Source organism: Hevea brasiliensis, chromosome 14 (genome assembly GCF_030052815.1).
Source record: "Hevea brasiliensis isolate MT/VB/25A 57/8 chromosome 14, ASM3005281v1, whole genome shotgun sequence".
Taxonomy (NCBI): Eukaryota; Viridiplantae; Streptophyta; class Magnoliopsida; order Malpighiales; family Euphorbiaceae; genus Hevea; species Hevea brasiliensis.
In genome coordinates, this window is record NC_079506.1 from 5,162,210 (window position 1) to 5,187,328 (window position 25,119).

Consider the following 25,119-nt stretch of genomic DNA (forward strand, 5'->3'; position numbering starts at 1 on the left):
CAGGAGAAACTAAATAGAATGCAAAGAGAGAGATTAGAGAAGGAAGCATATCTTTTGCATGGAAATGGAGACGTGTCTAATTTGGGGTTACGTGTTTGATTGAGGGAAAGGGAATCTACGCTGTGGAGTTTTATTTAGCTTTTTGCTAATTGTATCACTTCTTTTTCTGAGATTGATGATGGAATGTGTCTTGGTGGTTTGTTACAATCATTCTGCTGGTGATTCAGTTCTCAAAGTCTTTCTGTTAAGGCCACAAAAACCATTCATCAAAATGGTTCGCATTTTTCTCAACGTTTACTACCGTAGATGGAAAAGATGGCTTTCTCGCTTTGTTGCAAGATGTGAGCGATTAATTCAAAATCTCTGGTTACATCGTGATTTTTTGGTCCAGTTTTCTATGATTATGTTCATGCTTTGGTACTATTCATTAGTGTTTTACCTTCAAAGTGTGAAAGTAGTTTTTGTATCTTACCAGTGAATTTTGCTTTGGTTTATATATATGTACGTATTTCATCTGGATCCTTGTTGATATTTTCTGCTAGAACAATTCATCTGGAATCTGCATTCCAGTACGAGTATGTTTTTCCTCGTCAATGAAACAAATGTGAAGCTGTTGTAATGTTATAATATCATAATGTGAAGCTGTTGATTTTTGATTCATGTTCGAAGCTGCGACTGCTGAAAGAAATGGCAAGCAACCTTTTTCTTTTGCAAGAAATAAGGCTAAATCTGCAAGGGAGAAAAAGAGTACACCCTATAGATACAGGGGAAAGAAACCCAGCTGTGGTGCAGTGGGGACTACTGTCTTACCGCCTTGATTGTGCAAAAGGTGGTTAATAAGGCAGCCAACTGACAAGAATTGAAGCCTTTAAATTGTATTTGGCTAGTCTTTATTAAAGAAATTGAGATAAGGACAGGCCCTTCTTGCTAACCCTGTCAGGAACATGAGGTTGATAGTTGTCCTTTTTGTTTACCAACAAAAACAACCCCGGTACATTTGAATTTGTGAGGATATTATCTATCAGGCACATCATGCCAAATGAATTTAATATAGAAATTGATTAAGATTTGGACTACATTCAATATGCTTCCTTATGGGTCCTGGAAAGGATGGGGCGGAAAATTGCTCAACCTCCTAATTCCTTTAGTAATTATTCTGTAGTCTTTATGCTTGTATATATGCAAGTAGTACTTTTGCAGGTGGTTTTATAATCCAACTTCTGTACACCAGAGGCATGAAATTCTGCAACAAGAATGATCTTGTCCCTACTCCTGTACCATATTTCTTCCACTAACCCAACAATACAAGAATTTATTTATCGCTGAAGATCAGGGGAAAGATAGTGCCTTCTTGTTGAGTGATTTTGTTTTGCTTTGTTTTGGACGGGAAAAAGAGCAAAGCACAAGCATGATATATCCAAGCTTTTGCAGTATCAGTCCCATGGCCTTTTCTTGCCTGCACAAGCAAAAGTGAGCCCATCAATGGGATGATTTTATTATATCATTTTCATGTGCAAATGAGATTGTTATACCTCAGAAAAGTTGACAATGATGAACATATAAGGACAGATTGTTATTCCTAATGGAAAAATGTCTTGGATCTGCACTGTCTGAATTCTATGATATATGTGAGAGCTGATTTTGGTTAATATATTATGACAAATTATAAGCTTTGAATCTCACCTCATTGAGAATTTGGGATTGAAATATTTAATAAAAAATATTGAATATTTTTAATAAAGACAGAATTTTAATTTACCCTTCTGCATTATGAAGCAAGTACTTGACAAATTTGGTCATTAATAATTTATTTTTTTATTAGATTCGAAAATTTTGATAATAATTTATTTTATTTTTAGATTTATATTACAATTTAAACTCGTAATTCCATAAATTTAAATATAATTCAATATTAATTCTTTTATTATATGCACACATCAGCATATGTCGTATGCATAGAAAGGATCCGCTTAAAGAATAATAAAAAATATTTTTAGATAAAAACATATTTTAAATTAATTTTGTGTAAAAAAATTAAGAAATTAAAAAAAAAATCTCATTTAGATTTAAAAATCATTTTTTATGTTAAAAAACAAATTCAGGATGGGCTGGCCCATGATCAGATCAGGAGCCCAACCATACGAGCTCAGTTACACGCGTCACAATCTCAACTATACGTCACATAAAAAGAACGCACCGGCAAGTAACTCTTATCTCCCAAGGAATCTCAATAACCCTCGAGAATTTAATCTCTCCGTGCAAATCTTTCTGTATCAAAGCTCGAAAAGCATAGAATAGCAGAACAACAAATCTCATGGCAATGGCTGGGCGTCTCAGATCGGGTCTACCTCTACTCAATAGGGTTCTGAGATCTGATTCCCTCTCTGCTTCCCGATCAGCCGTTCAACGCTCCGTTCTTTGCCCTGCTTTCACATCTGAGGTAGCTATGCAAAACCTAATTACACTTGAATTGGAAATCGGAAGCCCCTTTCATTTGTTTCCATTTCGTATCTGTTTGATCTATGCGCATCTGATTAATGTTTTGAGCGGGAGATTCATTTTCTCGTGCCTGGTAAACGCTTAGCTTGTGAAAACCCTAACTTTGGTACTTATGATTGGGAATAAAGTGGATTGCTTGTGACTTGTTAGCTTTGGAGCCCAATGGCAAATTGGTATTGTGGGGAAAAAAAAAAAAAAAAAAAAAAAAATATATATATATATATATATATATATATATATATATATATATATATATATATATTTCTTTTACTGATATAGTAATTTAGGGCTGAGTTGAGCAACGATTGTGTCTATCGTATCGGGCCTTACAATGATGGCTGTTTCCTGTTCTACTTTTTTTTTTTCCACTAAAATTGATTTGATTGTTCCATCTTGTTTTTAAATTTTCTCGCAAACCCTAGGAAGCATTATTAATTTTTGAGCGCAGCAGAGTAACTAATGATAAGTCTTCTATATGAATTTTTACCTGTTATCTAAAGGTTGACATTTTTTTGTTGACAGGCTTCAAAAAATTTTGCTACTTCGTCAGGACAAAAGGAGGAGAAGGTTAAGGTATGCAGTTGCAAACTAATTTTTCTGGATGCTTGTTAAACATATGATTATGTTTGTACACGTGCATATTTATGCCCATGAGGATATGCTAGGCATTGATGAACCAAAGATGTCTTTTTTTCCTTGGACAATGAAAACTGGATTATGGTATGTTTGGTTTTCTGCTGCTTTTATCGAAACTTATGTGGCCATGGAAGAGATAAAATGGGATAGGATTTTGTCTGGGAGAGATATTGTAAAACTTCTGCATTATGGTATGTTTGGTTTTCTGCTGCTTATATTGAAACTTATGTGGCCATGGAAGAGATAAAGTGGGATAGGATTGTCTGGGAGAGATATTGTAAAAATTCTGTGTCCTTCCTCTTCTGGACATGGAATGAAATGCTTCTCATTATAGGGTGCCTATTTATGTAGCATTTTCAAGCAACCCTTGATTGTTCTTTAGAGAAATAGAAAAACTTTCTTCTTAAAAAAGAGAAGAAGTGGTGCTTGTCGTTCATTTTGCATGATAATATTCAGGCTGTAACTTATGCTGTATTTTTTCTTTCTGATATATTACATGGTTGTAAACCTTTTGATTAACTGTTAACAATTTGTGTTCTGTCATTTGTACTTTTTCGGACTTAATGTTGCTGTAAGACGCCGGATTATATTTTGATGTTGTTGATACAACAGTGTGGTTAACTTGTTTTAGACCTGACTAGATCATCAAGGCTTCTGGCATCATAAATGTGATATGGCATGCATACATTGAATTGTTAGTAAATGATATTTCCTAAACTCTTATGAATTTAAAACTAGAAAATGAAAATTTGAAGCCAACAATATGTCTTTATTTAGGGAGAGGCACTAAACGTTGAATATCAACTATCAATGTTTTGTTTTAATCATTCTTTGATGTTTCTCACATTTAGGTGCCACTTGCTTTGTTTGGGGGATCTGGAAACTATGCCTCTGCTTTGTACCTTGCTGCCAAAAAAGCTAATGTACTGGACAAGGTTGAGTCTGATATTCTTGACCTTGTGGAGGCTTCAAAGAGAAGCCCTACATTTTCTCAGTTTACAAAGGACTTGTCAGTGCCTTCTGAAACAAGAGTCAAGGCCATTAATGAAATTTCTGCCCAAGCTAAATTTTCAGATGTTACAAAGAACTTTTTAGGTAATATACAGCTCTTTTAACTGATATTTCATATAATATGTTTTAATTTCGTTTTTTTTTTTTGGTCAATGATACTGTTATTTAATGTTAGCACACTGAGTGGATATGTGTATGAATGCCTGATATTGGTAAGTTGTAATTGAAGTTGCTCTTATATATGCTGAATTATGTGTTAACTTTTAAAAATTTATACTTTAAATGCCTGCTCCTTTTTTTCCTTGTATACTTTATGGCATAGCTGCTGTTGCATCATAGTACGTGTTTTGGATTAGTGCATGTACAAGTATCACTGTTTTACCCCTCGCATTCAAAGCATTTAATTTTTGCTGAATGCTGATAATATATGTATCAGTACTAATCATATTCTGAAAGTTTCCTTGCTGTATTTTCTGCAGTTGTGTTGGCTGAGAATGGAAGGTTAAGAAACATTGATAGCATTGCAAAGAGATTCGTGGAGTTGACCATGGCAGATAAGGGAGAAGTGAAAGCTATAGTCACAAGTGTCATTGTGAGTTTGACACTTTGGTTCACAGTCAAACTTACATCATTAATATCTGTCAAACATGTGTCTCTTTATCTATTGTATTTTTCTACATAGTAGGTCTTTTATGTTCTTGTGGAATTGAATTTTGAAATTTTCTGATGTCTGTTTTATTTTATTTTATTTTAGATGCTCCTATCTATATTATTTCTTGTCCCCTTATGTATGCGGCTGATCCTTGCAATAAGAGTAAAGTTGTAGTTGCCTGCTTCTTTGTCTTGTGAAATAACTGCTGCAATTTCACACGCAGCCCTTGCCTCCAGAAGAGGAGAAAGAATTGAAGGAGACTCTGCAGGAAATAATTGGAAAAGGAAAGAAAGTTAAGCTCGAACAGAAGGTACAAATTATGAACCTTATGACTTCATTTGGAATAAATCATTTGCAAGAGAAAAATTTAAATGAATTCTCAATCATGTTTGAATTTTATTCCTTTGAAAATGATTTTTATTCTTTTATTCCAAACATGAGAATTAACTAAAAAGAAATCAATTGAGTTGAATTTCAAACAGTGGTATTAGTCATTCAATACCCAAGTTATTTAACGAGGGAAGTGAATCTAATTATCTCAAATTCATTCCAGATTGATCCTAGTATTCTTGGGGGCCTTGTGGTAGAGTTTGGGCAGAAGGTGTTTGATATGTCCATTAAGACGAGGGCGAAGCAGATGGAGAGGTTCTTGCGTGAGCCTATCAACTTTGGCATCGTGTAAAAGGTGTTGCACCCCTTGAGGATACCTATTTATCAACTTTCCATCAATGCTCTAGGAAGAAAAAAAAAAATACTCTGAACTTTTTGCTTGGTTTTGTTCTCTTGTACCCTCCATTTTCATGTGATGGGAAAGCATATGTTTGCAAATAAAAATTTGTTCAGGGCAATCACAAACAGACCTCTACGTTCTTGATTTTCATTTTATTGGTACTTCATTTTTTTGAGTTCGTAATTTGTTTAATTGTTACTGGTAAGGGGGAGCAGTTTTCGGTTTAAACCGAAAAATGGAATCGAATCGATTTAATTTGGTTTAATCGATTTTGTTTTAAAATTTAATTGGTTCGATTTGATTTATAATTTTGATAATTTTGATTAATCGGTTCGGTTTGGTTCGGTTATTTTCATAAAAAATTAAAAAAAATCAAATCGAACTGAAATTATTAATATATATAGGAAATCAAAGAAAATCGAATCGAAATCAAAGAAAATCAAATTGAATTTTAAGATTTTTGAGTTTTGATTTCTAATTTTTTTTTTGTTTTTATGTTTTATTATTTAGATTTAAGGTTAAAAATATGAAATTTTATAAATTTTGATTTGACCGGTTTAAAATCAATTGAATCGGTTTGATTTTTTTTTATTAATCGGTTTGGTTTGATTTTTAAAATTTTTTATTTTTGATTTTTGATTTTATCGGTTTGGTTGGTCAGTTCAAATCGAATCACACCTCTAAATAGTGGTCTATTTGGTATTGCAATTGTTGTTATAATTACTATTCAGAAAAACACCTTAAATATTACAGGTCCTTCAATCTGTTAGTTATATGTGTTTTAAGAATTTTAAAACGGTTAAAACTGTTATATTTAGTTTTGAAAGTTATCTTTCCAGCAGTATTTTGAAGTAAATTTGAATAACAATTTATGCATATGTATATGGTCAGTCCAAGGGGATCTCATATTAGCTTTATATAAAGTATTGTTGAGGGGGTTAAAATAATTTTTTAAAATATAATAACATTTATTTATATGATTTTGTGAGAAATGGTTAATCTTACTAATTTTAGCTGTTAGTCAATAAATAAAAATTTAAACTTTATAGTTTTCAATTTAATCTTTATAGTCATTTTGTAAACTTTATTTATATGATCATTTATTAATATTGTATAATTTATTAATTTAATTAATATAATATTTATTTGTAATTCTTTAATAAATTATGAAAAATTAAAATAAAATTATTTTATTTCCCTTAATTTTAAACAGGTTATTATATTCATAGGAGTTTATAAGTTTTAAACACTAATGTAAAATATGTTTATAATATGATGAGAAATATTTTGCATAATTATTTCCAAAATTTTAAGCTATGACAAATAAAAAATTATAATTATATAAAATGAATGAATAAATAAATTATTTTATAAACAAAATAAAATATAAGAATATAATTATTTAAAATTATTAATAATAAACTTATTTTAAAGCCTGTCAAAAACCCTTAATCCAAAAATGTTTTTCTTTTACGATTTTTTTTCCCCCAACTTTATTAGTTTTTGATTCGATGGGTCAGCAAAGCTATTAGATGAAAAACAAAGAGATTTAATACGACGTTGTTTTTGTTTCTATGGAAGTGGAACCTCCATAAGAGAATGTATGACATCTTTTTGAGTAGGGTTTTTCTGCTTGCAACTAGGTGATTTCTGCGTTCTATTATCTGCTGAAATTGAAAATTCGCTCGATTCAGCTTGTTCCGAAAATAGGTGAGTTTCTTCTTTCACTACCTGAATTCCAATACCCATGTTGTATTTTCTCTGTAAAACTATTCTCCATAGGAGAAATGGATACTCAATTACAGCTCAAAACCCATCAATACCATTATCATCATTCCTTAGATACTTGTCTAGCGATGCAAATCAACTCTCGTTTACTGTTTCTTACCTCATAAACACATGTGGGTTGTCCCCGGAATCCGCTTTGTCGACTTCTAAATATTGTCGACTTAAGACTCCAGAGAAGTCTGACTTAGTCCTATCCATTTTCAAGAACCTTGGATTTAAAAAACACCAGATCTCTTACATTATCGTAAGGTGGCCACTTATGCTGTTATCCAAACCCGAGAGAACTATTATCCCAAAATTTGAGTTTTTTCGCTCTAAAGGTGCTTCAAACTCTGATCTTGTAAGAATCTTCGGTTGCTGCCCTTGGGTCTTTAAAAGGAGTTTAGAAAAGCACTTGGTTCCTTCTTTTAATTTCTTTAGAGATTTGCTCAAATCTGACGAGAAAACCCTTGCAGCCATTAAACGTTGTCCTTCTATTTTGCTTCGTCGTCTTGAAGATCAGGTGATACCTGCTATCGATATTTTGCGAGAAAACGGAGTGCCTGAAGCAAATATTTTGCACTTGATTCATTATCACCCTTTGAAGCTTCAAACGAATCCGGATAAATTTAAGAAGACTGTGGATGAAGTGAGAGAGATGGGATTCCGTCCTTCGAAGTTGCATTTTGTTATAGCAGTCATGGTATTGGCAGGATTGAGAAAATCCAAATGGGAAAGTAAGGTTGATGCTTATAAGAGGTGGGGTTGGTCTAACGAAGATGTTATTACAGCTTTTGGAAAATATCCACTTTGTATGACAATTTCGGAGGATAAGATTATGGCAGTAATGGATTTCTATGTTAACAAATTGGGTTTAGACTCTTCTGTCATTGCCAATCGACCGGTGCTGCTTTCACTAAGTTTGAAGAAAAGGCTTGTTCCAAGAGGTTCACTTATTCAATTTATGTCATCAAAAGGTTTGGTTAAAATAGATTCTCATATTACTGTACTTTGTGAGCGTCCAGAGAAATTTTTTATGGAAAAGTTCGTGAATCGTTACAAGGAAGCTCCTCAGTTGTTGAAACTATACAATGAGTTGAAACAGCAAGGTGAGCAACAACAAGAAATAAAGAGATGAAGCTGCTTTTTAACTGATTTGATGTGCATAATTCATCATAGTTAAGGACTTACATCGGCTCCACTTGCAGGTTACAGTGTAACTAATTCAAGTTTTGAAATGTAATTGCAACTTTGCTTTCGTTTTTTATGTTGTTCTGGAGTGAAAATTCAAGAGGCCTTAACTTCTTAATAAAGTGCCATAACTTCTTAGCAAAGTAAACCAGATCTTTTGTTCAATAGCAGTATGACTGGCATATGCAATAGGTTCTGTTCTTGCTAACTTGGTTAGTTTTGGTTCATTTTTTAAGTCCATTTTGCTTTCTTGGTGTTATTGTTTTTGTCTTTTTATTATAATATCCAAACAGATGTTGTTAGAACGTTTCTGGACTTCTTTTTATTACAAAAGATCTCTTTATGGGTTGATGATCACAGTTGGAAAATACGCTCAGTGATAGAGGTTCAAAACAGAAACTTAAGAATGGAAGATGAATTCAGAAGTTCTGCACAATGCAAAATATGCAGAGAGAAAAGGTTGGTAAAAATATAATAGGGAGAGTTGTATTTAAAGGCTTTCACAAAGACATTGCAGAAGTTTGATATTAGCATGATAAAAATAGACAAGTTGGAGAGGAGAAAAAATCAAATTTCATTACATAAAAATAGAAAATAGGCATAAAACGTACTCTTTTTTTTTTTTTTTGTTCTTTCTTTTTCTTCCACATTTTCGTAGCTCTCTCTAATTCTCTCTGTTCTCACATATTTTTCAGCAGCAGCCTCTTCTCTCCTATAGAGAAAGATGGCTTGCCTTAGTCAACAAATGACAATTTATAAACAGTTCTAAGACATGCTTGGGTCATATTTTTGCAGTTTTGGGACTTGCTGGTCTGCTTCCTCAAATTTTCTTCTTGTTTAAAGACTAGTAGGTCTGTTTTGTCAAGTTTTCGGCAGTTTAATGCTGGTCTAACATTTTGTGCAATTCAAAGGCATGCGGGTCTGATTCATCAGTTTACAGACATAAATTCATCAGTTTAAGGACATAAAGGTCTTAAAAACTCAAAGTTCTCACCCTTGAAGGTGAATGCAAATTCAGGAAAAAAGCATGCGTTTGAAGTCATACTTCATCTTAAACAAGAACAGGAATGATTTGAAATAGACCCCTCTTGTGCTTATATTTCCTTTGTTTTAGCAATGATATTTGTTTGTTCTATCTCTCCATCTTGAACTTCTCTTTTATTGTGTTAATATGTTTAGCTTCTGAAATGTCTTATTTAAAGCCAACTCCAGCTCTTCCTCTTCTCTGTTTTCCAACAAGGTATTATAGCTCCCTCCTTTGTTTCTAACATAACTACAGAAGTAAAGCTTTTCTTTTGGGGATGATGAACATTAGCAGATTTCTATAGAAAATAATCTCTGAATGATATGCTGAAATCTTGATGAAATGAATTGCACTGAACTTGATCTGCAATAAAAAAAATATGTATACTATCAGTAGTGAATCATAAAATGATTCAGAAACAAGGTTGATCAGCCATGGGAAGAAGAAATGTGATTTGCTATGATGAGTTGGTAAAATGAAATGTTCAGAGTTGGAATTCTATTTGGGCCTATTTGGTTTGAAGGTCTCAACTATGGAAAAAACCATGCCTTCAATCTTTTGGACTGCTTTGTAAAACCATTAATGAAATAAAATTTGATGTAACTTGATAAAAGTTTTTAGAAATACTTCTGAAATCATTTTTTAATGTTGTTTGTTTTCAGTGTTGAGGGGCAATTCACCCCTCTTAATTTTGGCTATGTTATAAAATTACCATATTTTAAGTTAAAAATTATATTTTTCTTTTTTTAATACAATTTTTATCCCTTTCAAATAAGATTTAACACTCTTATTTTTATTTTATATAAAAACGTGGAAATAGAAAATTAAAAAAAATGAGAAGTAAAAGTCTTTCGTTCATCTCTTTTAAAGAACCAAAATGTTTAGGGTAAATCATAAGTTAATTTTTAAAATTTGACAAAAATTATATGTTACTCTCTTTGTTTTTAATTTAAAATAACTATGTTTTTTAAATTTTATTTTGTCAATAGAATAATCTTTTTATCGAAATTTATTTTAGTTGCTATTATTTATAAATTAAATGATCAAAATAACAATTAAGTATACTTTCAATTCGAAACAATTAGTTTATTCAATTATTGTTATATATATTCTCCCTATTTATTCTAAAAAAAAAAGAATTCTTATAATCCATTTCTAATAAAAAAAAATATGTACGGATTATAAGATTTTTTTTAAATAATTTTTATAGTCCGTCCCTAACCTTTATCCCATATTTGTAACACCCCCATTTGTATAGCTTGGTATATTTCACTGTTCCGGTGACCGAAGTTGATCCGGACAATTAAGGAGATTAGAACCACACTTAAGACAACTAGAGAAGTCATAAACACAAATAATTAGTAATTGTCAATTGGTTAAGTATAAATAAGAAGAACATAACATAAGAAGTTAAACGAGCCGAGAGTCACAGCGATGGGTGACCTTTTCGGGAACGACTGCGAAGTCATTTTAAACTCAAATTTTGAATCGTAAAATGTGACGCCGCGGTCCTTAGGACCATTACGAACACAGTGGAAAAAAGAAAATAACAAAAAAGAACTGTTAAACCAGTCAAATAATTAGGTCAGGGAGCCGGAAGAAATATTAAATTATTTGCAAACCAGGTTGAACCGGCGAAGGGCAATTTGGTCAATTGACCCCGAGAGCTGACTCCTGACCTAACTGTCAAATAAAATCAGAGAAATGAAAATTTTGGAATAGCAAATTAAATTAAAAAACCATTGAAAAATAAAGGAAAAAGAAAAAAGAAAAGAAAATTGCCTTGTGACATCATGTGTGTGACATCACACATGACCTCATAATTAAATTCTAATTACTTGAAATTTTGACTAAGTCAAAAAGAAGGATAATTATACATAAAAACAAAATTAAAAAGCTATTTTTCTATCATCTTCTCCATGTTTCCGTGAACACTCACTTCTCCCATTTCTCTCCCTAAATTCCTCCATGAGAGCTTAAATTTAAGCTTTCAAAACCCTAAATTTCACCATAAATTTCCTAGTTCCTCAAGTTAAACCTTGATTTTGAGTATTGAAAAGAAGTGTAGAAGAAAGAAATTAGAGAAAAATTGGGGAATTAAGAAGATTGGAAAGCTCAAGTGAGGTAAGAATTTAAATTGAAATTTTTAGTTTAAAATATTTGTTTTGAGTTAATTTAACTTAGATTTTAACTTAAATTCAAAAGAAAATAATTGTGAAGGACAAAGTTGAATTTTGGCCAACTAGGGTTTTGATGCATGTATGCATGAATTTGGTAGATTTGAAAGTGTATGTGAGATTAATTGTGTTGAATAATTATGATTAAATGCATTAAATGTGGTTAAATGCAACAAGTTAGTAAGTTAGAGTTTTGGGACACTTAGGGTTACAGACAAAAATGTGAGAAACTTGTAAATAGTGTCTTTGACCAAATGTGAAGTGAAAAATGGTCATTTGTGACCTAATTAAGTGTGTTAGAAGTGTTTGAATCAAAGCCAAATTCGGATTGAGTATGGTCATGCTGCCAGCAGCATGACCAAATTACTTTTGAGGGACCAAAAATGAAATTTTACAAGTCCAATTGGTATAAGACCAATTGGGAATGAAAATAGACACTAAATGACAGAATTTTCATTAAGGAAACATGCCCAAAAAGTGACCAAAACCTAGTGAACAAATTGACCAAAGTTAGAAAATTGCAGGCTGCCTTGTACAAACTGACTAAATGAATAGTGTTTGTTCATTTGGCCATAACTGGAGTTAGGCAGGTCTAAATGACCTGAAATTTTACCAGTGGTTAGATGAGATATAGACCTCAAACTTTTATGTAGAACACAAACCCAAATTATGCCATTAACCAAGTCATTTGGCCACCCCAAATTGGTGACTCAAAACTGCTAGCACCAAAAATTGCTCAAAATTCTGGGTTATGTCCAATCCAGCAGCCATGGTTCAAATGGCTATAACTTGAGCTACAAAACTCCAATTGGAGTGATTTAGAAAGGAGAATAAACTTAAGACAATAGGGAACATTTTCTATGAAGAAAGTTTTGTCAAATTCTAACAGTAAAGTGACCAATGGAACAATACAACCTAAGACACCAAAACTGAAAATTTACAATTTTGCCTAAAGGACTTAAATTTTGAGAAAATGACCAAAACCAACAAATTTAGTGACCAAAATGTGGTATGTGGGTGAAGTTAGAATTCCCATACCTATTAAGCCTTAGAAAGTCAACAATTTGACTTGAATAGTGTAGTGAATAGTAACCCGAAACACAAAAATTTCAAGAACGTCGAGTTTAGCACATTAGAGCTAGGTAAAAGTGAAGTTAAATTTATTTTTGGATTTATGCTAAGTTATGGTACTAAAACACTGTGAAACTGTGTGTTTCAGCTGAAAAAGACTTGGAAGCTCTAAAAGATTGAGTTAAGGCCTAGAGGCGACTCACGTCAGGTTTATGCACAATAAACCTTATTTGAGCATTTTGTCATTGAAAAATTAATTTAGTGTGATTTATGAAAATTTAAATTTAATTATGAATTGTGTTGCCATCTTGTGAATGAAATTATGACTTTGGAAATTTATTGGATTTCTCATGAATCATTTGAATAAAATGTTTGAAATTAATTTTTGATTCACACTTAGCATGACATTGTCTTATTATTCCTCCTCCATTTATGGGGTGAGATCGGTTATTTTTCCTCCCTCTCTGGTTTACCAGTTGAGGTTGTAGATCGGATGAGTACTCATTAGCTAGCTAGCCACATCTTTCATTGATTTCTATTAGTGGGGTTGTAGATTTATTTGTCGTGGTGTACAACACGAAATTGATCGGAAATTTTATGTCATGGCTTAAGTTGTGTATGACTTGGCAACACTGTGTTTATTAAATTATTTGACTAAATTGTGTTATTCTGAGTTTTGATAAATTGTGAAATGTGATTGAGAAATATTAAAATTGTGTATTATATTTAAAATTTTTATTGTGCACCACTGAGTATTTTTATACTTAGCAATAGCTTGTTTTGCTGTCGCAGATAAGAGCAAGGAGAAAGCAGAGTGGTACTCATCGATATTGAGGACTACACTGATATTTTTGTACGGGTATTGTTTTATACCCTTGTAGTTATTTTGATGTAAATATTGCAATATTTTATGTATCAATGTAAAGTTGAGCAGTTGTATAATAAATTGTAATAATATTATTTTGGAACTTCTTTTGTAAATTAATATTTGTATTTGTAAATTTTATATTTTATGCAATCGTGAATGAAGTTATGAAATATTTTGAGATGATAAACTTTGATTGGATTGTGGAATTATTTTGAAGTGAATTGAATTGAGTTGACTTGAGATTATTTGGAGGTTGGGAGTTGAGGAAATAATTATTAGAAGTGTTTTTCTGAGTTTTGAAGAATTGTTTTCTCAAAATACAGACGGAACTCACAAATTTTTATAAAATTTATGTAAAATTAAAATGAACAAAAATTTTTACTAGCATTTAAGCTTTGAATAAATAATTTTAATTCTTACCATAATGCTCACTACTTCCAAAATGTAAGAAAATTGTTTTAAAATCTCTTGTAGGGTACTTAATGAGTTATCGGTAGGTGAAGTTGGGTCGTTCATTAGATAGTCTACGGGATCATGTTATGCCTTATAGAGGGTAAGGTGTGACAGTATTTCTTTCACTTTTATCTCTTAACTTTAATTTGTCACTAAAAATTCTTAAACTCTAATTTTATTTAACAACAATTCCTTTAACTACCTACAACAACTTTTAGGTAAAAAAAAAAAGAAGGAAATTACATTTTTACCTCTTTTTCTCTCATAGTAGTTGTTTCAACTATCATTTAGACATATTATAAAAATACTAGTACCACTACAATGATATATTTTCTAGAAAGGAGAAGAATTTACCTTCACGAAAAATACTAAAATTGTATTCGTAAATATCACACTATAATTTAAAGATATTTTTAATCTGAAAATCTGCTATTATTAGTTAGAGAGATTTTTTATTAAATAAAATTAAAGTTTAAAATTTTGATTGGGTTCTTAAATTATTTGACATGAATTTTAGAATGACTTGATTTGTTAAGTTTTTCTTGGATTAATAATTTTAATAAATAAAATTTTAATTTATATATAAAAAAATTAAAGTTAAGGTAAAAAATGAAACGCAAGATAAAATTTATAAATAAACTATAAAAATTACTATTTTTAGAATAAATAGAAAGAGGAGAGCTTTGCCATGTTAACAAGTTAAAAGAAAAAGATTATAAGATTTTATTATATTCACTAAATTGATGTTGAAGAAAGTTTATATTATAAATTAAAATATAGAGATGATACTATTATAAGATGAAATTTAAGTATTTTGCAAGTTACCAGTTTTATGTTAGATGAATTGTTTGCATGGGAAGTGAAGGGACTGAGACCTAACAAGAAGTGGTCATGAAGGGTTATGATCCAATGGGTCTTTTCAAACTCATGAAGCCAACCCTACCTTAATCTTAAATGTATACTTGAAGAAGAAGAAGGTCTGAATTTGATCTTATAAATAATTTCTCTTTCCCATAAATAATATAATAAACTCTTGTCTCAGTCCTCCAACATGCAATTGCCTAATGAACTCAATTTTAAATTTCATTCAATTTCTCAAGATTTCATTTGTTCTTCTCAAATTCAATAAATTTCTACCTTCTAAGAGTAAAGATGAAGTTAAACTATTCTTGATTTAGATTTGTTTAGTTTAATGGTTGTTATATAAGCTGTTAATGTTGAATGATTAACGATTAAATATTGATAATAAATAATTTAAAATTTTAACTTTTGTGATATAATTATAATTTAAAATTACTTTTTAAAGTTATGTTGCAACTATGAGTATAATTCAATGATAACTATAATTCAGTGATAACTGCACATATGTTAATTTCAAAAGACTCAAGTTCGACTTTCTCCTCTCCTTACATATACAATAAAAAATAAAAACTATGTTCACTAAATGCTATAAATTAACAATCAAAAGCTAACTCCCAACCATTCAATCAAATTAATAAAGTACTTTGTTTATATATATATATATATATATATATATATATATATATATATATATATATATATATATATATATATATATAAACATGTTTCTATTGGAGATCAACTATCCATTGCTCAAATTTTTTTTTATTGAAATATTAATGAATGATATTTACATACGAATATTTAATAATAATAAAAGCAGCTAACGAGTTGGTCCAGTTTATAAAACTTATTCAACACTTCCATTAATTAGATTGAGTTAGAGTCTTACTAACCATCCATTTTGGTGGGTGATTTATAAACTCTATTTTAATCCCTTAAAAAGATCAATACCTTAGACTGGAAAGACTCCCTTCCTTCATTAAATTATTTTGTAAAAATAAAATTCTCTTTGCCTTACTCTAGTCCAAATTCTTCCCAATCTTTTCCAAACTTGATTTTCCGATGGGGTGGGAGGGAATAACAAAATTCCCCTGGTTCAATTCTAAAAACTCCAAGCTGAATCAATTGGTATTTATGCCACAAAAAAGGAAGCATACTTTCTTGCCTTGCCTTTACCACTTTTTGCTTGCCCTTGTCTCTGCTTTAAAGATGATGAATGTGTTCCATACATTCATGAACCAAATAAAGTTGAAAGAAGAGTGAAGTTTTTTTTTTTTTTTTTTCTGTTTTGGAATTGACTTGGTTATCCTTTCCTCCTCTTTTTTTCTTCCTTTCATGGTTCTCATGACTTCTTTTTTTTTTGCTTTTCAAGTCATAATTTGATAATAAAAGATACTATAGAAATATGGGTATCACTTGCCCTATAGCTCTTGCTATGTGGATCAAAACTAATGGATAATCATATAATTTTAAAGAAAGAAATTCATATCTCTTACGCTCTGTTTAGAAGGGTAAAATAAAAATAAGGTTTTATAAAGTAAAATTTTTTATAATAAGATTTTAAACCTTCATAATTTTTTAGTGTTTGGGAGAAAGAAAAGATTTTTTTTTTAAATATTTGAAGATTTTAAAGGGAAAATCTTATTAATCCATCAAATTAACGAATTGGAAAATTGAGATTTTTTGTAGGTTTTCAAAAACCTTCAAAAATCATATTTTAAAGAAAACATTATATTCTCTAAAACACAAGTTCAAAATTTTTAAATCTTGAAAAATCTCTTATTACTTTAAAAAACTTCCTTCCAAATAAAATTTTAATAGTGTTGGATAATCGATTTGCCCTATAAAGATAATTTAAATTTATTATCATTTGACTTAAATTTTGAATGTATATTTATAAGCTCGAATTTTAATTTGATCTAAAAAATCTACATCGCAACCTAAATGAAATATTTTACAAGTTCTATAATGGTTGTATTATCTGCTTATTTTGATAATATTGTGAGAATTTAGGAAAACCTTCTAGAACAATATTTGAATATTTATGCGTGATTGTATATCAATATAGACTTTACAATCAAATTACGTAAATCTTATATCTATTTTTTTTTATACTGTAATTATGCAATTGTGTGTTTTAGATCTTTATAATAAAATCAGAAACAATTACGTCTCACTAATAATTGCAGATTGAACAGGACAGTAACTAATACCCTTGGTAGATTCTATTAAAAAAAAAGAAGAAGAAGAAGAAGACAAGGATGTGCATTTCTGCATACCAAGATTTTAACTACTATTTTAGTGCTACGTGGTCTTTCTTGTCTTCTTAACAAAGTAGACCAAGCGTATATGTTGCTTTGGACAGCCTCATAAGACAGATTTTCTTTTCTTTCTTTTTTGTTTTTTTAAGGACAGGTGTTGATACATGAGATATATGTATGTAAGAGAATTAATGCTTTTGAAGCATTTGAGTAACTTGAGAGTTTTCCACTCATCTCCCTCACTTTTTTCCCTGGAAATCTGCTTCTGTCTTAATCAGCATACAGGATCAGCTTTGAATACAAACTGTGTATATATTACCCTTTTATATTTCTCAAGAATTGACCAAGACAAGCTTGTAATGCTCATTCGGATCGGACAATGACTTGGAATTGATGATAGTTATATCCTTTATGATACAAGAATTTATTTATTTATTTATTTTTTCCATTTAGCAAAAGAAACTTCTTAGCATGTAAGTTGTAGAGAGGAGGGAGAGGTGGAGGGTTAGGTAGTGAAAGGGAATTAGAATGGAAGATATCTATATTGTCACATAATGAAAATGAAAGGTCTTTCTGGTATTGATAGATGGCTATAAATTCTTGATTAGTTCTTGTTAATTATTGGTCTAAATATCTAATTCTAAGCTTGTTAATTACTCCATTACGTGAATTCTGGACCTGCCGCCAAGTTTTTTTTTTTTTTTTTGGAATTCATACTTAGAACTTTACCTGTATAATGAGTTATAGTAAAAGAAATAATGTTTAGATCATGCTTTGGATTAATTGATGGAATTTTTAGGAGAATTGAATTTTCCAAACACAGTTCTGATTTTGGCCAAGAAAATTGAAATGATTATTGGGAAGGGGTTTGGAATAATTTGGCATCAAAAGCTCGTAGCGTTATTTCTCATGAGTGAAGGACTCTTAATGGTAATTACTTGCAGGTGTGTACCAATTGATCAAGCCAATTTTAATAGCTGTATTTTGATTTTTTTTTTTTTGAATTTTGGAAGTTAAAATTAGGATGTATGAAGAAAATTTTTTAGAATGAACTTGACTAAAGCAGTATATAAGAGATTTATCTATAAAGATCGATGTTGGGAATTTTTTTTTAAAAAAAATAAAATGAAAGCAAAAGCCAAAAGAAGAAGCGAGAAATATTCTCTGTATCTGCATGTGAAAGAGAGAAATTTTCTAGACAAGTTTCAGTGAAAATGGTTATTTAATATTAGTGAATAAACATTTTACATAGCCTTAGAGGACAAGAAGAGGTCCTAATTGGAAATGAGAAAGAAACATTAAACTTTTTATTTGTGTAATTTTTTTGTAATTAACTTTAATTGAAATTTAAATTTTAAACTTCATAATTATAAAAACACTCATTCATCAGATAAAATTAAAAAAAAATAAAAAGTTCATTTTTTGTATAGTTAATACATATGTTGGAACATGTCAATTTACATGATGCTACCATTACTAATCTTTACCATTTATTTTCTACTCATAATTAATAACAAATTTCACATGAAATGGACATATTTGTGATTGTTACATAGGATTTTTGCTCTTGTATCATTCACTTACATGAATACCTTCATCTTAATTATCTCCTGAGTGTTGTGGATGCTGTCATTTTTAATACTTTAACTTTTCTGCTTTGCCTTTTCGTTTTCTTCATTATCAATAGCAAGTAACTTGACTAAATTTTAATCTGGTGATACTAAAATTGTCCTCAAAATTTTAAGGTTTTGAGTTTAAATCTCAATTAGAGTCTAATAGAAAAAAAAAAGTTAATTTTGATAAAAAGAGTTAAGGGTATTTAAAAATTTTGATTTTTTTTTTCTTATTATCCTTCTCTTAGAGAGGCTGTAATTTGCTTGTGAAGCATGCTAGCTAGCTAGGCTGTTAGCTCAGAGAGAGAGAGAGAGAGATGCTTGAAAAATTATTCAAGAGATGGTCATCGTTAATAACAAATGTACTAACAGCCAAGCATGCAACTAATATATGCAACTTTTTTGCCATAGACGGAGAAGAATAGAGTACTAAAAGTACTTATTGCCCTTTCTCTCCTTCTCAAGCCACATGAGTTTCTGAAGTATAAGCTAGCTATGAAGCTATAGAGAGAGAGAGAGGGGCATTATCATTTATGTGAAGTGGAAGCAAAATTGTTTGCCTCATACATGATGATTACCTTATGAGTGAAGAAAAATGCATCGAAAAAGACAAGATAGAGTCAAAGACAAGAAGACCAACCATTTCCTCTCCTCTCTCTCTCTCTCTCGCTCTCTCTCTCTGTGTGTCGGAGAAGAGAAGGAGGTCCCCCTCCAATCCGTTTTCCACTCTACCCATCAACCAACAACAAACACAACCTCTCTCTCTCTCTCTCTCTCTCCCCATTTTCATATTCTAAGCAACCCCACAAACCATCACCATCATCATCACTCTTACCACCACATGAAGCCTCCTCTCTCTCTCTCTCTCTCTCTCTCCGGGATGCAGACATATCATTTAGCTATATAGCTTTCTCTTATCTCCATCAAGCAAGTTAAAAATTAAAAGAACAAAGTTTTCCACTAGATCCAATCCAAAAGTAGCTATTCTAATAGCAATGAGAAAGCCGGATCTAATGGGGAAAGAGAGAGGAGTGAACAATAACAAGGCTAAGCTTAGAAAAGGGTTATGGTCACCTGAGGAAGATGAGAAGCTCATCAAGTACATGTTAACTAATGGTCAAGGTTGCTGGAGTGATATTGCTAGGAATGCTGGCTTGCACAGATGTGGAAAGAGTTGTCGTCTTCGTTGGATTAACTATTTGAGACCTGACCTCAAGAGAGGTGCTTTTTCCCCTCAAGAAGAAGAGCTGATTATCCATTTGCACTCCATTCTTGGCAACAGGTCCCTTCTCCATTCCTCTTTTAAACTTATCATATGAAACCCTAGCTAGAGATTCCAAAGCTTATGTTTTAGGTCATCTTTCTTGCTTTTGATTGTGTATTCTTTATATCGATGAAGATGCTAGTCTTGGACAATTCATACGCTTATAGTGACATGAAATGGAGATGAAAAGAGAGCATTTGTAGAATGTCAATGCAAATTCTTGAAATGTCTATTGGGTATTTTTAGTTTTCTTCTTTTATTTTCTTAACAAGGAGTCTTTAATTTGAGCATTTGTCACAATTAATGTAAATTAATTACTTGCTTGCCTTCTTTCTTTTAGTTTGTATAGCATTAGCATCTTAAGGCCATTGTTGGGTCAATTCCATATTCAATCTGCACTCATAGCCTTAGATAAGTCTAACCTTCAAGAAAATGCATATCTTCAAGCTACATTTATGTGCTTTTCTATTATTATTAGGAAGAAAAAGATTCTCTTAATTTGAAAATCAAGAAGATCAAATATATATTCTTGTAATATATTTTTTCTTGTTTCATGCCACATCTTACCCTCTTTTGGGGTGTTATCTCTTTTTGTTTTATTCTCATTCTTCAGTAAATTTATTTTGCTTATAAAAGAAAATCAACATCTCTTGCCTTTTCCAAAGCAATAAAAATCTCAGTCAACCTTGGAAAATAGCAATTTTGGCTTTTCGTTTTTCTAATTTGCTTTGAAACTTCCATGCACTTATAAATTTATTTTCACTTTCACAACTTTTTTTAATTAGCTAGTAGGTATTTTATTTCCATAATCTTTCATTCAATAAAAAGAATATAAAAAGTTTCCATGCATGGTAGAGATATTATATTTGCAATGGAAAATCTACTCCATTTATTAATGAGTTTTATTTCAGTTGTACTAAAATCATATTTGGAATGGTAAGTCAGCGTGAGTTATATATAAAAAAAACAAATATATTCTATTTTATATCTATATATGCACACTTCGTGATTGTCTCATGCTGAATTTTATGTCTTAGATTATCAGGCGTTTTTTAAGGCATGGCAGATACAGACTATAATGATCCGAAAGGGAAATGTGGACGTGTGGCTGTGCTAGAGCTTGACCTTTCCTATTCATTTTTCTATACCCTAACCATATCCATTCAAATCCATGCATTTGAAAACTTGTAAATATATATAGAAAGCTCATACATATTCTTGTATATAGCCCACTAATTCTCTTCTGATTTTGTGTTTGTTATTTGTACTTTATAGTTAATCATATTTATGTTGAATATTATTTCAGATGGTCTCAAATTGCGGCTCGTCTTCCTGGAAGGACAGACAACGAAATAAAGAATTTTTGGAACTCCACGTTGAAGAAAAGACTCAAGCTTATTAGTAATAACAATCCTTCCACAAGCTCACCAAATAATGATAGTGATTCCTCAGTGCCTAGAGATCCTGTCATAGGAAATATCATGCCTATGCACAATGATGATCAGGACCTAATCGCCATGTGCATGGACTCATCTTCTTCATCATCAGCATCCATCCAAGCCATCGTTGCCGGCGGTGGCAACCAGTTCGATCCTTTCTTAATCCTTAATAATTATCAGTTCGACGGGACCGGGGCTGCTGCTCTATTTGACATGTCTACATGCTTAACTCAGGTGGGCATGGGAGATGGATTTTATGGTGATTGTGGGATTTTAGAGAATCATCATAATAAGATTGGGATAGAAAGGGACCTTTGTGTTCCTCCACTAGAGAGTAGTAGAAGTATTGAAGAGGAGGAAAAGAAGAATAATAATAATGCTGTAACTAATCACAGCATTATTAGCGTGAAAAGCAATATCAACAATAACATCAACAACCACTTGAACAATAATAATTCTTGCTTCAATAACACTGATCATCATCACCATCATCAGAACTTAAAAGTAGAGGACATGTTTGGGTTTGAAAATCATTGGCAAGGAGAAAACTTAAGAATGGGAGAATGGGATTTGGAGGGTTTGATGGAAAACATTTCTTCCTTTCCTTTCCTTGATTTCCAAGTTGAATAAACCTGCCACATTTTGAGCTCTCTCTTTCTCCTTCTCTCTCTCCCCTTAATCCAAGAATGTGCTAGGAAATTTTGGGCATGCACATTCTTTTTCAAATCAGACACTACTGCATTCTTCTTCTTGATATCTCTGAAACCTTTCTTTCTCAGCCATATATACTATTTCTTTAATTTCTTTGTTGTTGGTCAGATGATGAATCTGCAATAAAATATTGCGAAGTGGAGAATATATATATATATATGTATTGGGTGGGTATGTAGAGAGATTCTCGTATACGATGGAGTAGTAGTTTCAATTTCTTTGCAAGAGGCAAAACCTTGGATTCATTTCTTGGGGTGCAATAATCATCGTTCCCTATCAAGAGAAATGTGAATAGAATAGGAGAGAAAGTGTATATGAGGAAATAAAAGATTAGTTGGCGATCCCAATTGTAGTTACTTTCTTGTACAAACAAGGAAATAATGAAGAGGGTCCATGTTTTTAGTTAAAGATACAATACACGCTTTGTAAACACTCACTAATAAGAAATTTCATGCAATATTTTCTCTTTTTATCTACTTATCTATGTATATCTACATAACAGTCTAATATAGCTTTTCCGAAAGTATATCATTCACTTTGATAGAGTTAACTTCGAGTTTTTACTCTCTTTCTATATGTTCTCTTTCCATATGTATGTATTTGCGTGTGAAAAATATTTATTTATAACTACCATGTGACATATGTACTGACCACTTATATCATACAACATAAATATTATTTATAAAAATACTGTCCATATTGTTATATAGAATTACTAAAATTATCACATAAAATCTAATATATCTTATTCTAATGATTAAAGGTATGTTATTTATTTTGGCAGACTCAAAATTGAGTTCTTACTCCTCCAATCTCCTTATATATATATGTGTGTGTGTGTGTGTGAGAAATATTTACATAAATCCACCACGTGACGTATGGACTGGCCACTTATATCATACCACATAAATATCATCTATAAAAATATTATCTATATTATTATGTAAAATTACTGAAATTGTCACATAAAATCTAATTTATCTTATTCTAATGGTTGAAGGCATATCACTCACTTTAACAGAGTTATATTTAAGTTTTCATTCCTTCAATTTCTTTCTATATATATGTGTGAGAAATATTTACATGATACCCTCACGTGACATATGGACTAATCACTTATATCATACCACATGAATACCATCTGTAAAAAAATATATTGTCCATATTATCATATAGAATTGCTGAAATTGTCACATAAAACTATTAAAATTTATTAGTAGTTAATTCACAAATGTAATTGCATTTGTAGATCTTGATGATAAATATAACTCTTAATTAGGCAAAATTTTAATTTTGAAGAATCCCTCCCCTTCCTTTGTTAAAAGAAAAAAAAAAGTATAACTTCTTTTTTCGTTAAATCAATTAATCACTATTCAGCAGTATTTGAATATGAGAATTTTTATAAAAATCTCTTCCTCTCTATGGTTGAAATTTCTTTGAAATTGGTTTAAACTTTTGTTAGAGTAAGAAAATATAGGCTCAAACACAAATTCTTATGTTATTTTTTTTATAAGGAAAAATAATTACACTATATACAGTGAGATACCCATCTCAATTTTGCAACTTTATCTCAGTCGTTTCAAATGTATAAATTAAATGGACCTTTTTTTTATTTAGATTAATCTATTATAGATAAAAAAAAAATACAATATATACAGTGAAGTCCATATATTTATATTTTGAATTTATGATAAATTTTATTTTGATAAAAATTTTCCAAATCAACCTTGCTTATTTAATCTAAGAAAAAGCAAGTCAAATTAAAATGGATTTATCTGTAATGAGGGTTTGACAAGAGGGTTTTGATAATGTAAGGCTACCAATCCATGTCTTAATTGGTTAGAATACAAGTTAGCATTTTATTAAGCATTTGAATTATGGATTATGCTCTTTTTTTATAGTTAATTTTAATTAAGACTCAAATTCAAGACCTTACAACCCATATTAATGCCACTGAGCTAATTAATATAGATTATGCTTCTTAATTGTTAAGCCCTTGAATCATACATGTCCATCTATATTATTAGCGAATAATATTCATTCATTAATCAATTTGTCGATAAATTGTGATTAAGCTAATAATTAATACACAACTATAGTAATTAATTAAGATTAATCAATTCAAATTTAGTGATGTTACGGTTAACAATGATGAGATTTTAATTCTAATTAAAATTAAAAAAAAAACTGAGAAAAAGGAAAAGAAAAAGTGCTCGACGCCTGAGAGATTCGAACTCTCGCGGGGAAACCCCATGTACTTAGCAGGCACACGCCTTAACCACTCGGCCAAAGCGTCGAGATGCTATATGCTGATTCGGTATTTACTTTAACAAAAATTCTTGCGTATGCCCAGCTCAATATCAAGGTTTGAAGACTTGCATTGCACTGCTATAGCCTATAGGCTACCACCTTCTACTGCATTGACTATTTTTTTTATGTAAAAAAAATATGCACACATAGATTTAGAGAAAGAATATACTTTTTAGTAAAAATATGATAATTTTATTAAAGCGTGTTAACCTATTTATTGACTTGTCTGGATTTAAAATTCACTAGTAATTAAGTAAATTTATGCTAATAATGCTATCATCTATGTTCATTTTTGCTAGTTTCCATCTATATAGTCATTTTAATTAATTTAAAATTAAAATTTAATTATTATTATATAATCATTTTTTATATATATATATATATATATATATATATATATATATATATATATATATATATATATATATATATATATATATATCATATAAATTTCATTATAATTAATGGTTAAAATATATAGAATTACTCATAAATGTTTGGATTTTTATACCTTTGATTATACATTTTCTTGCTTCAAGAAGTAATCCTAACCCATTTTGTCCAATAAATGCACAGAA

The 25,119-nt window shown here is 30.6% G+C and overlaps 2 protein-coding genes, 1 long non-coding RNA gene and 1 other non-coding gene across 6 annotated transcripts in view; 3 read left to right on the forward strand and 1 right to left on the reverse strand.

Moving 5' to 3' along the window:
* Positions 1-25,119, forward strand: part of LOC110656784 (uncharacterized) — a 52,690-nt gene that overhangs the window by 2,129 nt on the left and 25,442 nt on the right. The window lies entirely within an intron of this gene.
* LOC131172597 (ATP synthase subunit O, mitochondrial-like) lies at positions 2,212-5,707 on the forward strand. Its single transcript, XM_058133783.1, has 6 exons — positions 2,212-2,440; positions 3,022-3,072; positions 3,987-4,230; positions 4,626-4,738; positions 5,022-5,108; positions 5,352-5,707. Exons 1-6 carry the CDS (start codon positions 2,315-2,317, stop codon positions 5,478-5,480), a joined length of 750 nt encoding a protein of 249 aa, XP_057989766.1. The 5' UTR covers positions 2,212-2,314; the 3' UTR covers positions 5,481-5,707.
* On the forward strand, positions 19,659-22,701 carry LOC131172596 (transcription factor MYB83-like). The gene is made up of 2 exons (XM_058133779.1): positions 19,659-20,099; positions 21,388-22,701. Exons 1-2 carry the CDS (start codon positions 19,813-19,815, stop codon positions 22,148-22,150), a joined length of 1,050 nt encoding a protein of 349 aa, XP_057989762.1. The 5' UTR covers positions 19,659-19,812; the 3' UTR covers positions 22,151-22,701.
* Positions 24,446-24,527, reverse strand: TRNAS-GCU (transfer RNA serine (anticodon GCU)). Its single transcript has one exon. It is a non-coding gene; the product is annotated as a tRNA-Ser (tRNA).

Excerpts from the sequence above, each read along its gene's own strand:
- LOC131172597 (XM_058133783.1), top strand. The coding sequence starts at position 2,315 with ATGGCAATGGCTGGGCGTCTCAGATCGGGTCTACCTCTACTCAATAGG. Across the intron at positions 4,231-4,625 it reads TGTTACAAAGAACTTTTTAG|TTGTGTTGGCTGAGAATGGA; the intron begins GTAATATACAGC and ends TATTTTCTGCAG. Across the intron at positions 4,739-5,021 it reads CTATAGTCACAAGTGTCATT|CCCTTGCCTCCAGAAGAGGA; the intron begins GTGAGTTTGACA and ends TTTCACACGCAG.
- LOC131172596 (XM_058133779.1), top strand. The coding sequence starts at position 19,813 with ATGAGAAAGCCGGATCTAATGGGGAAAGAGAGAGGAGTGAACAATAAC. Across the intron at positions 20,100-21,387 it reads CACTCCATTCTTGGCAACAG|ATGGTCTCAAATTGCGGCTC; the intron begins GTCCCTTCTCCA and ends ATATTATTTCAG.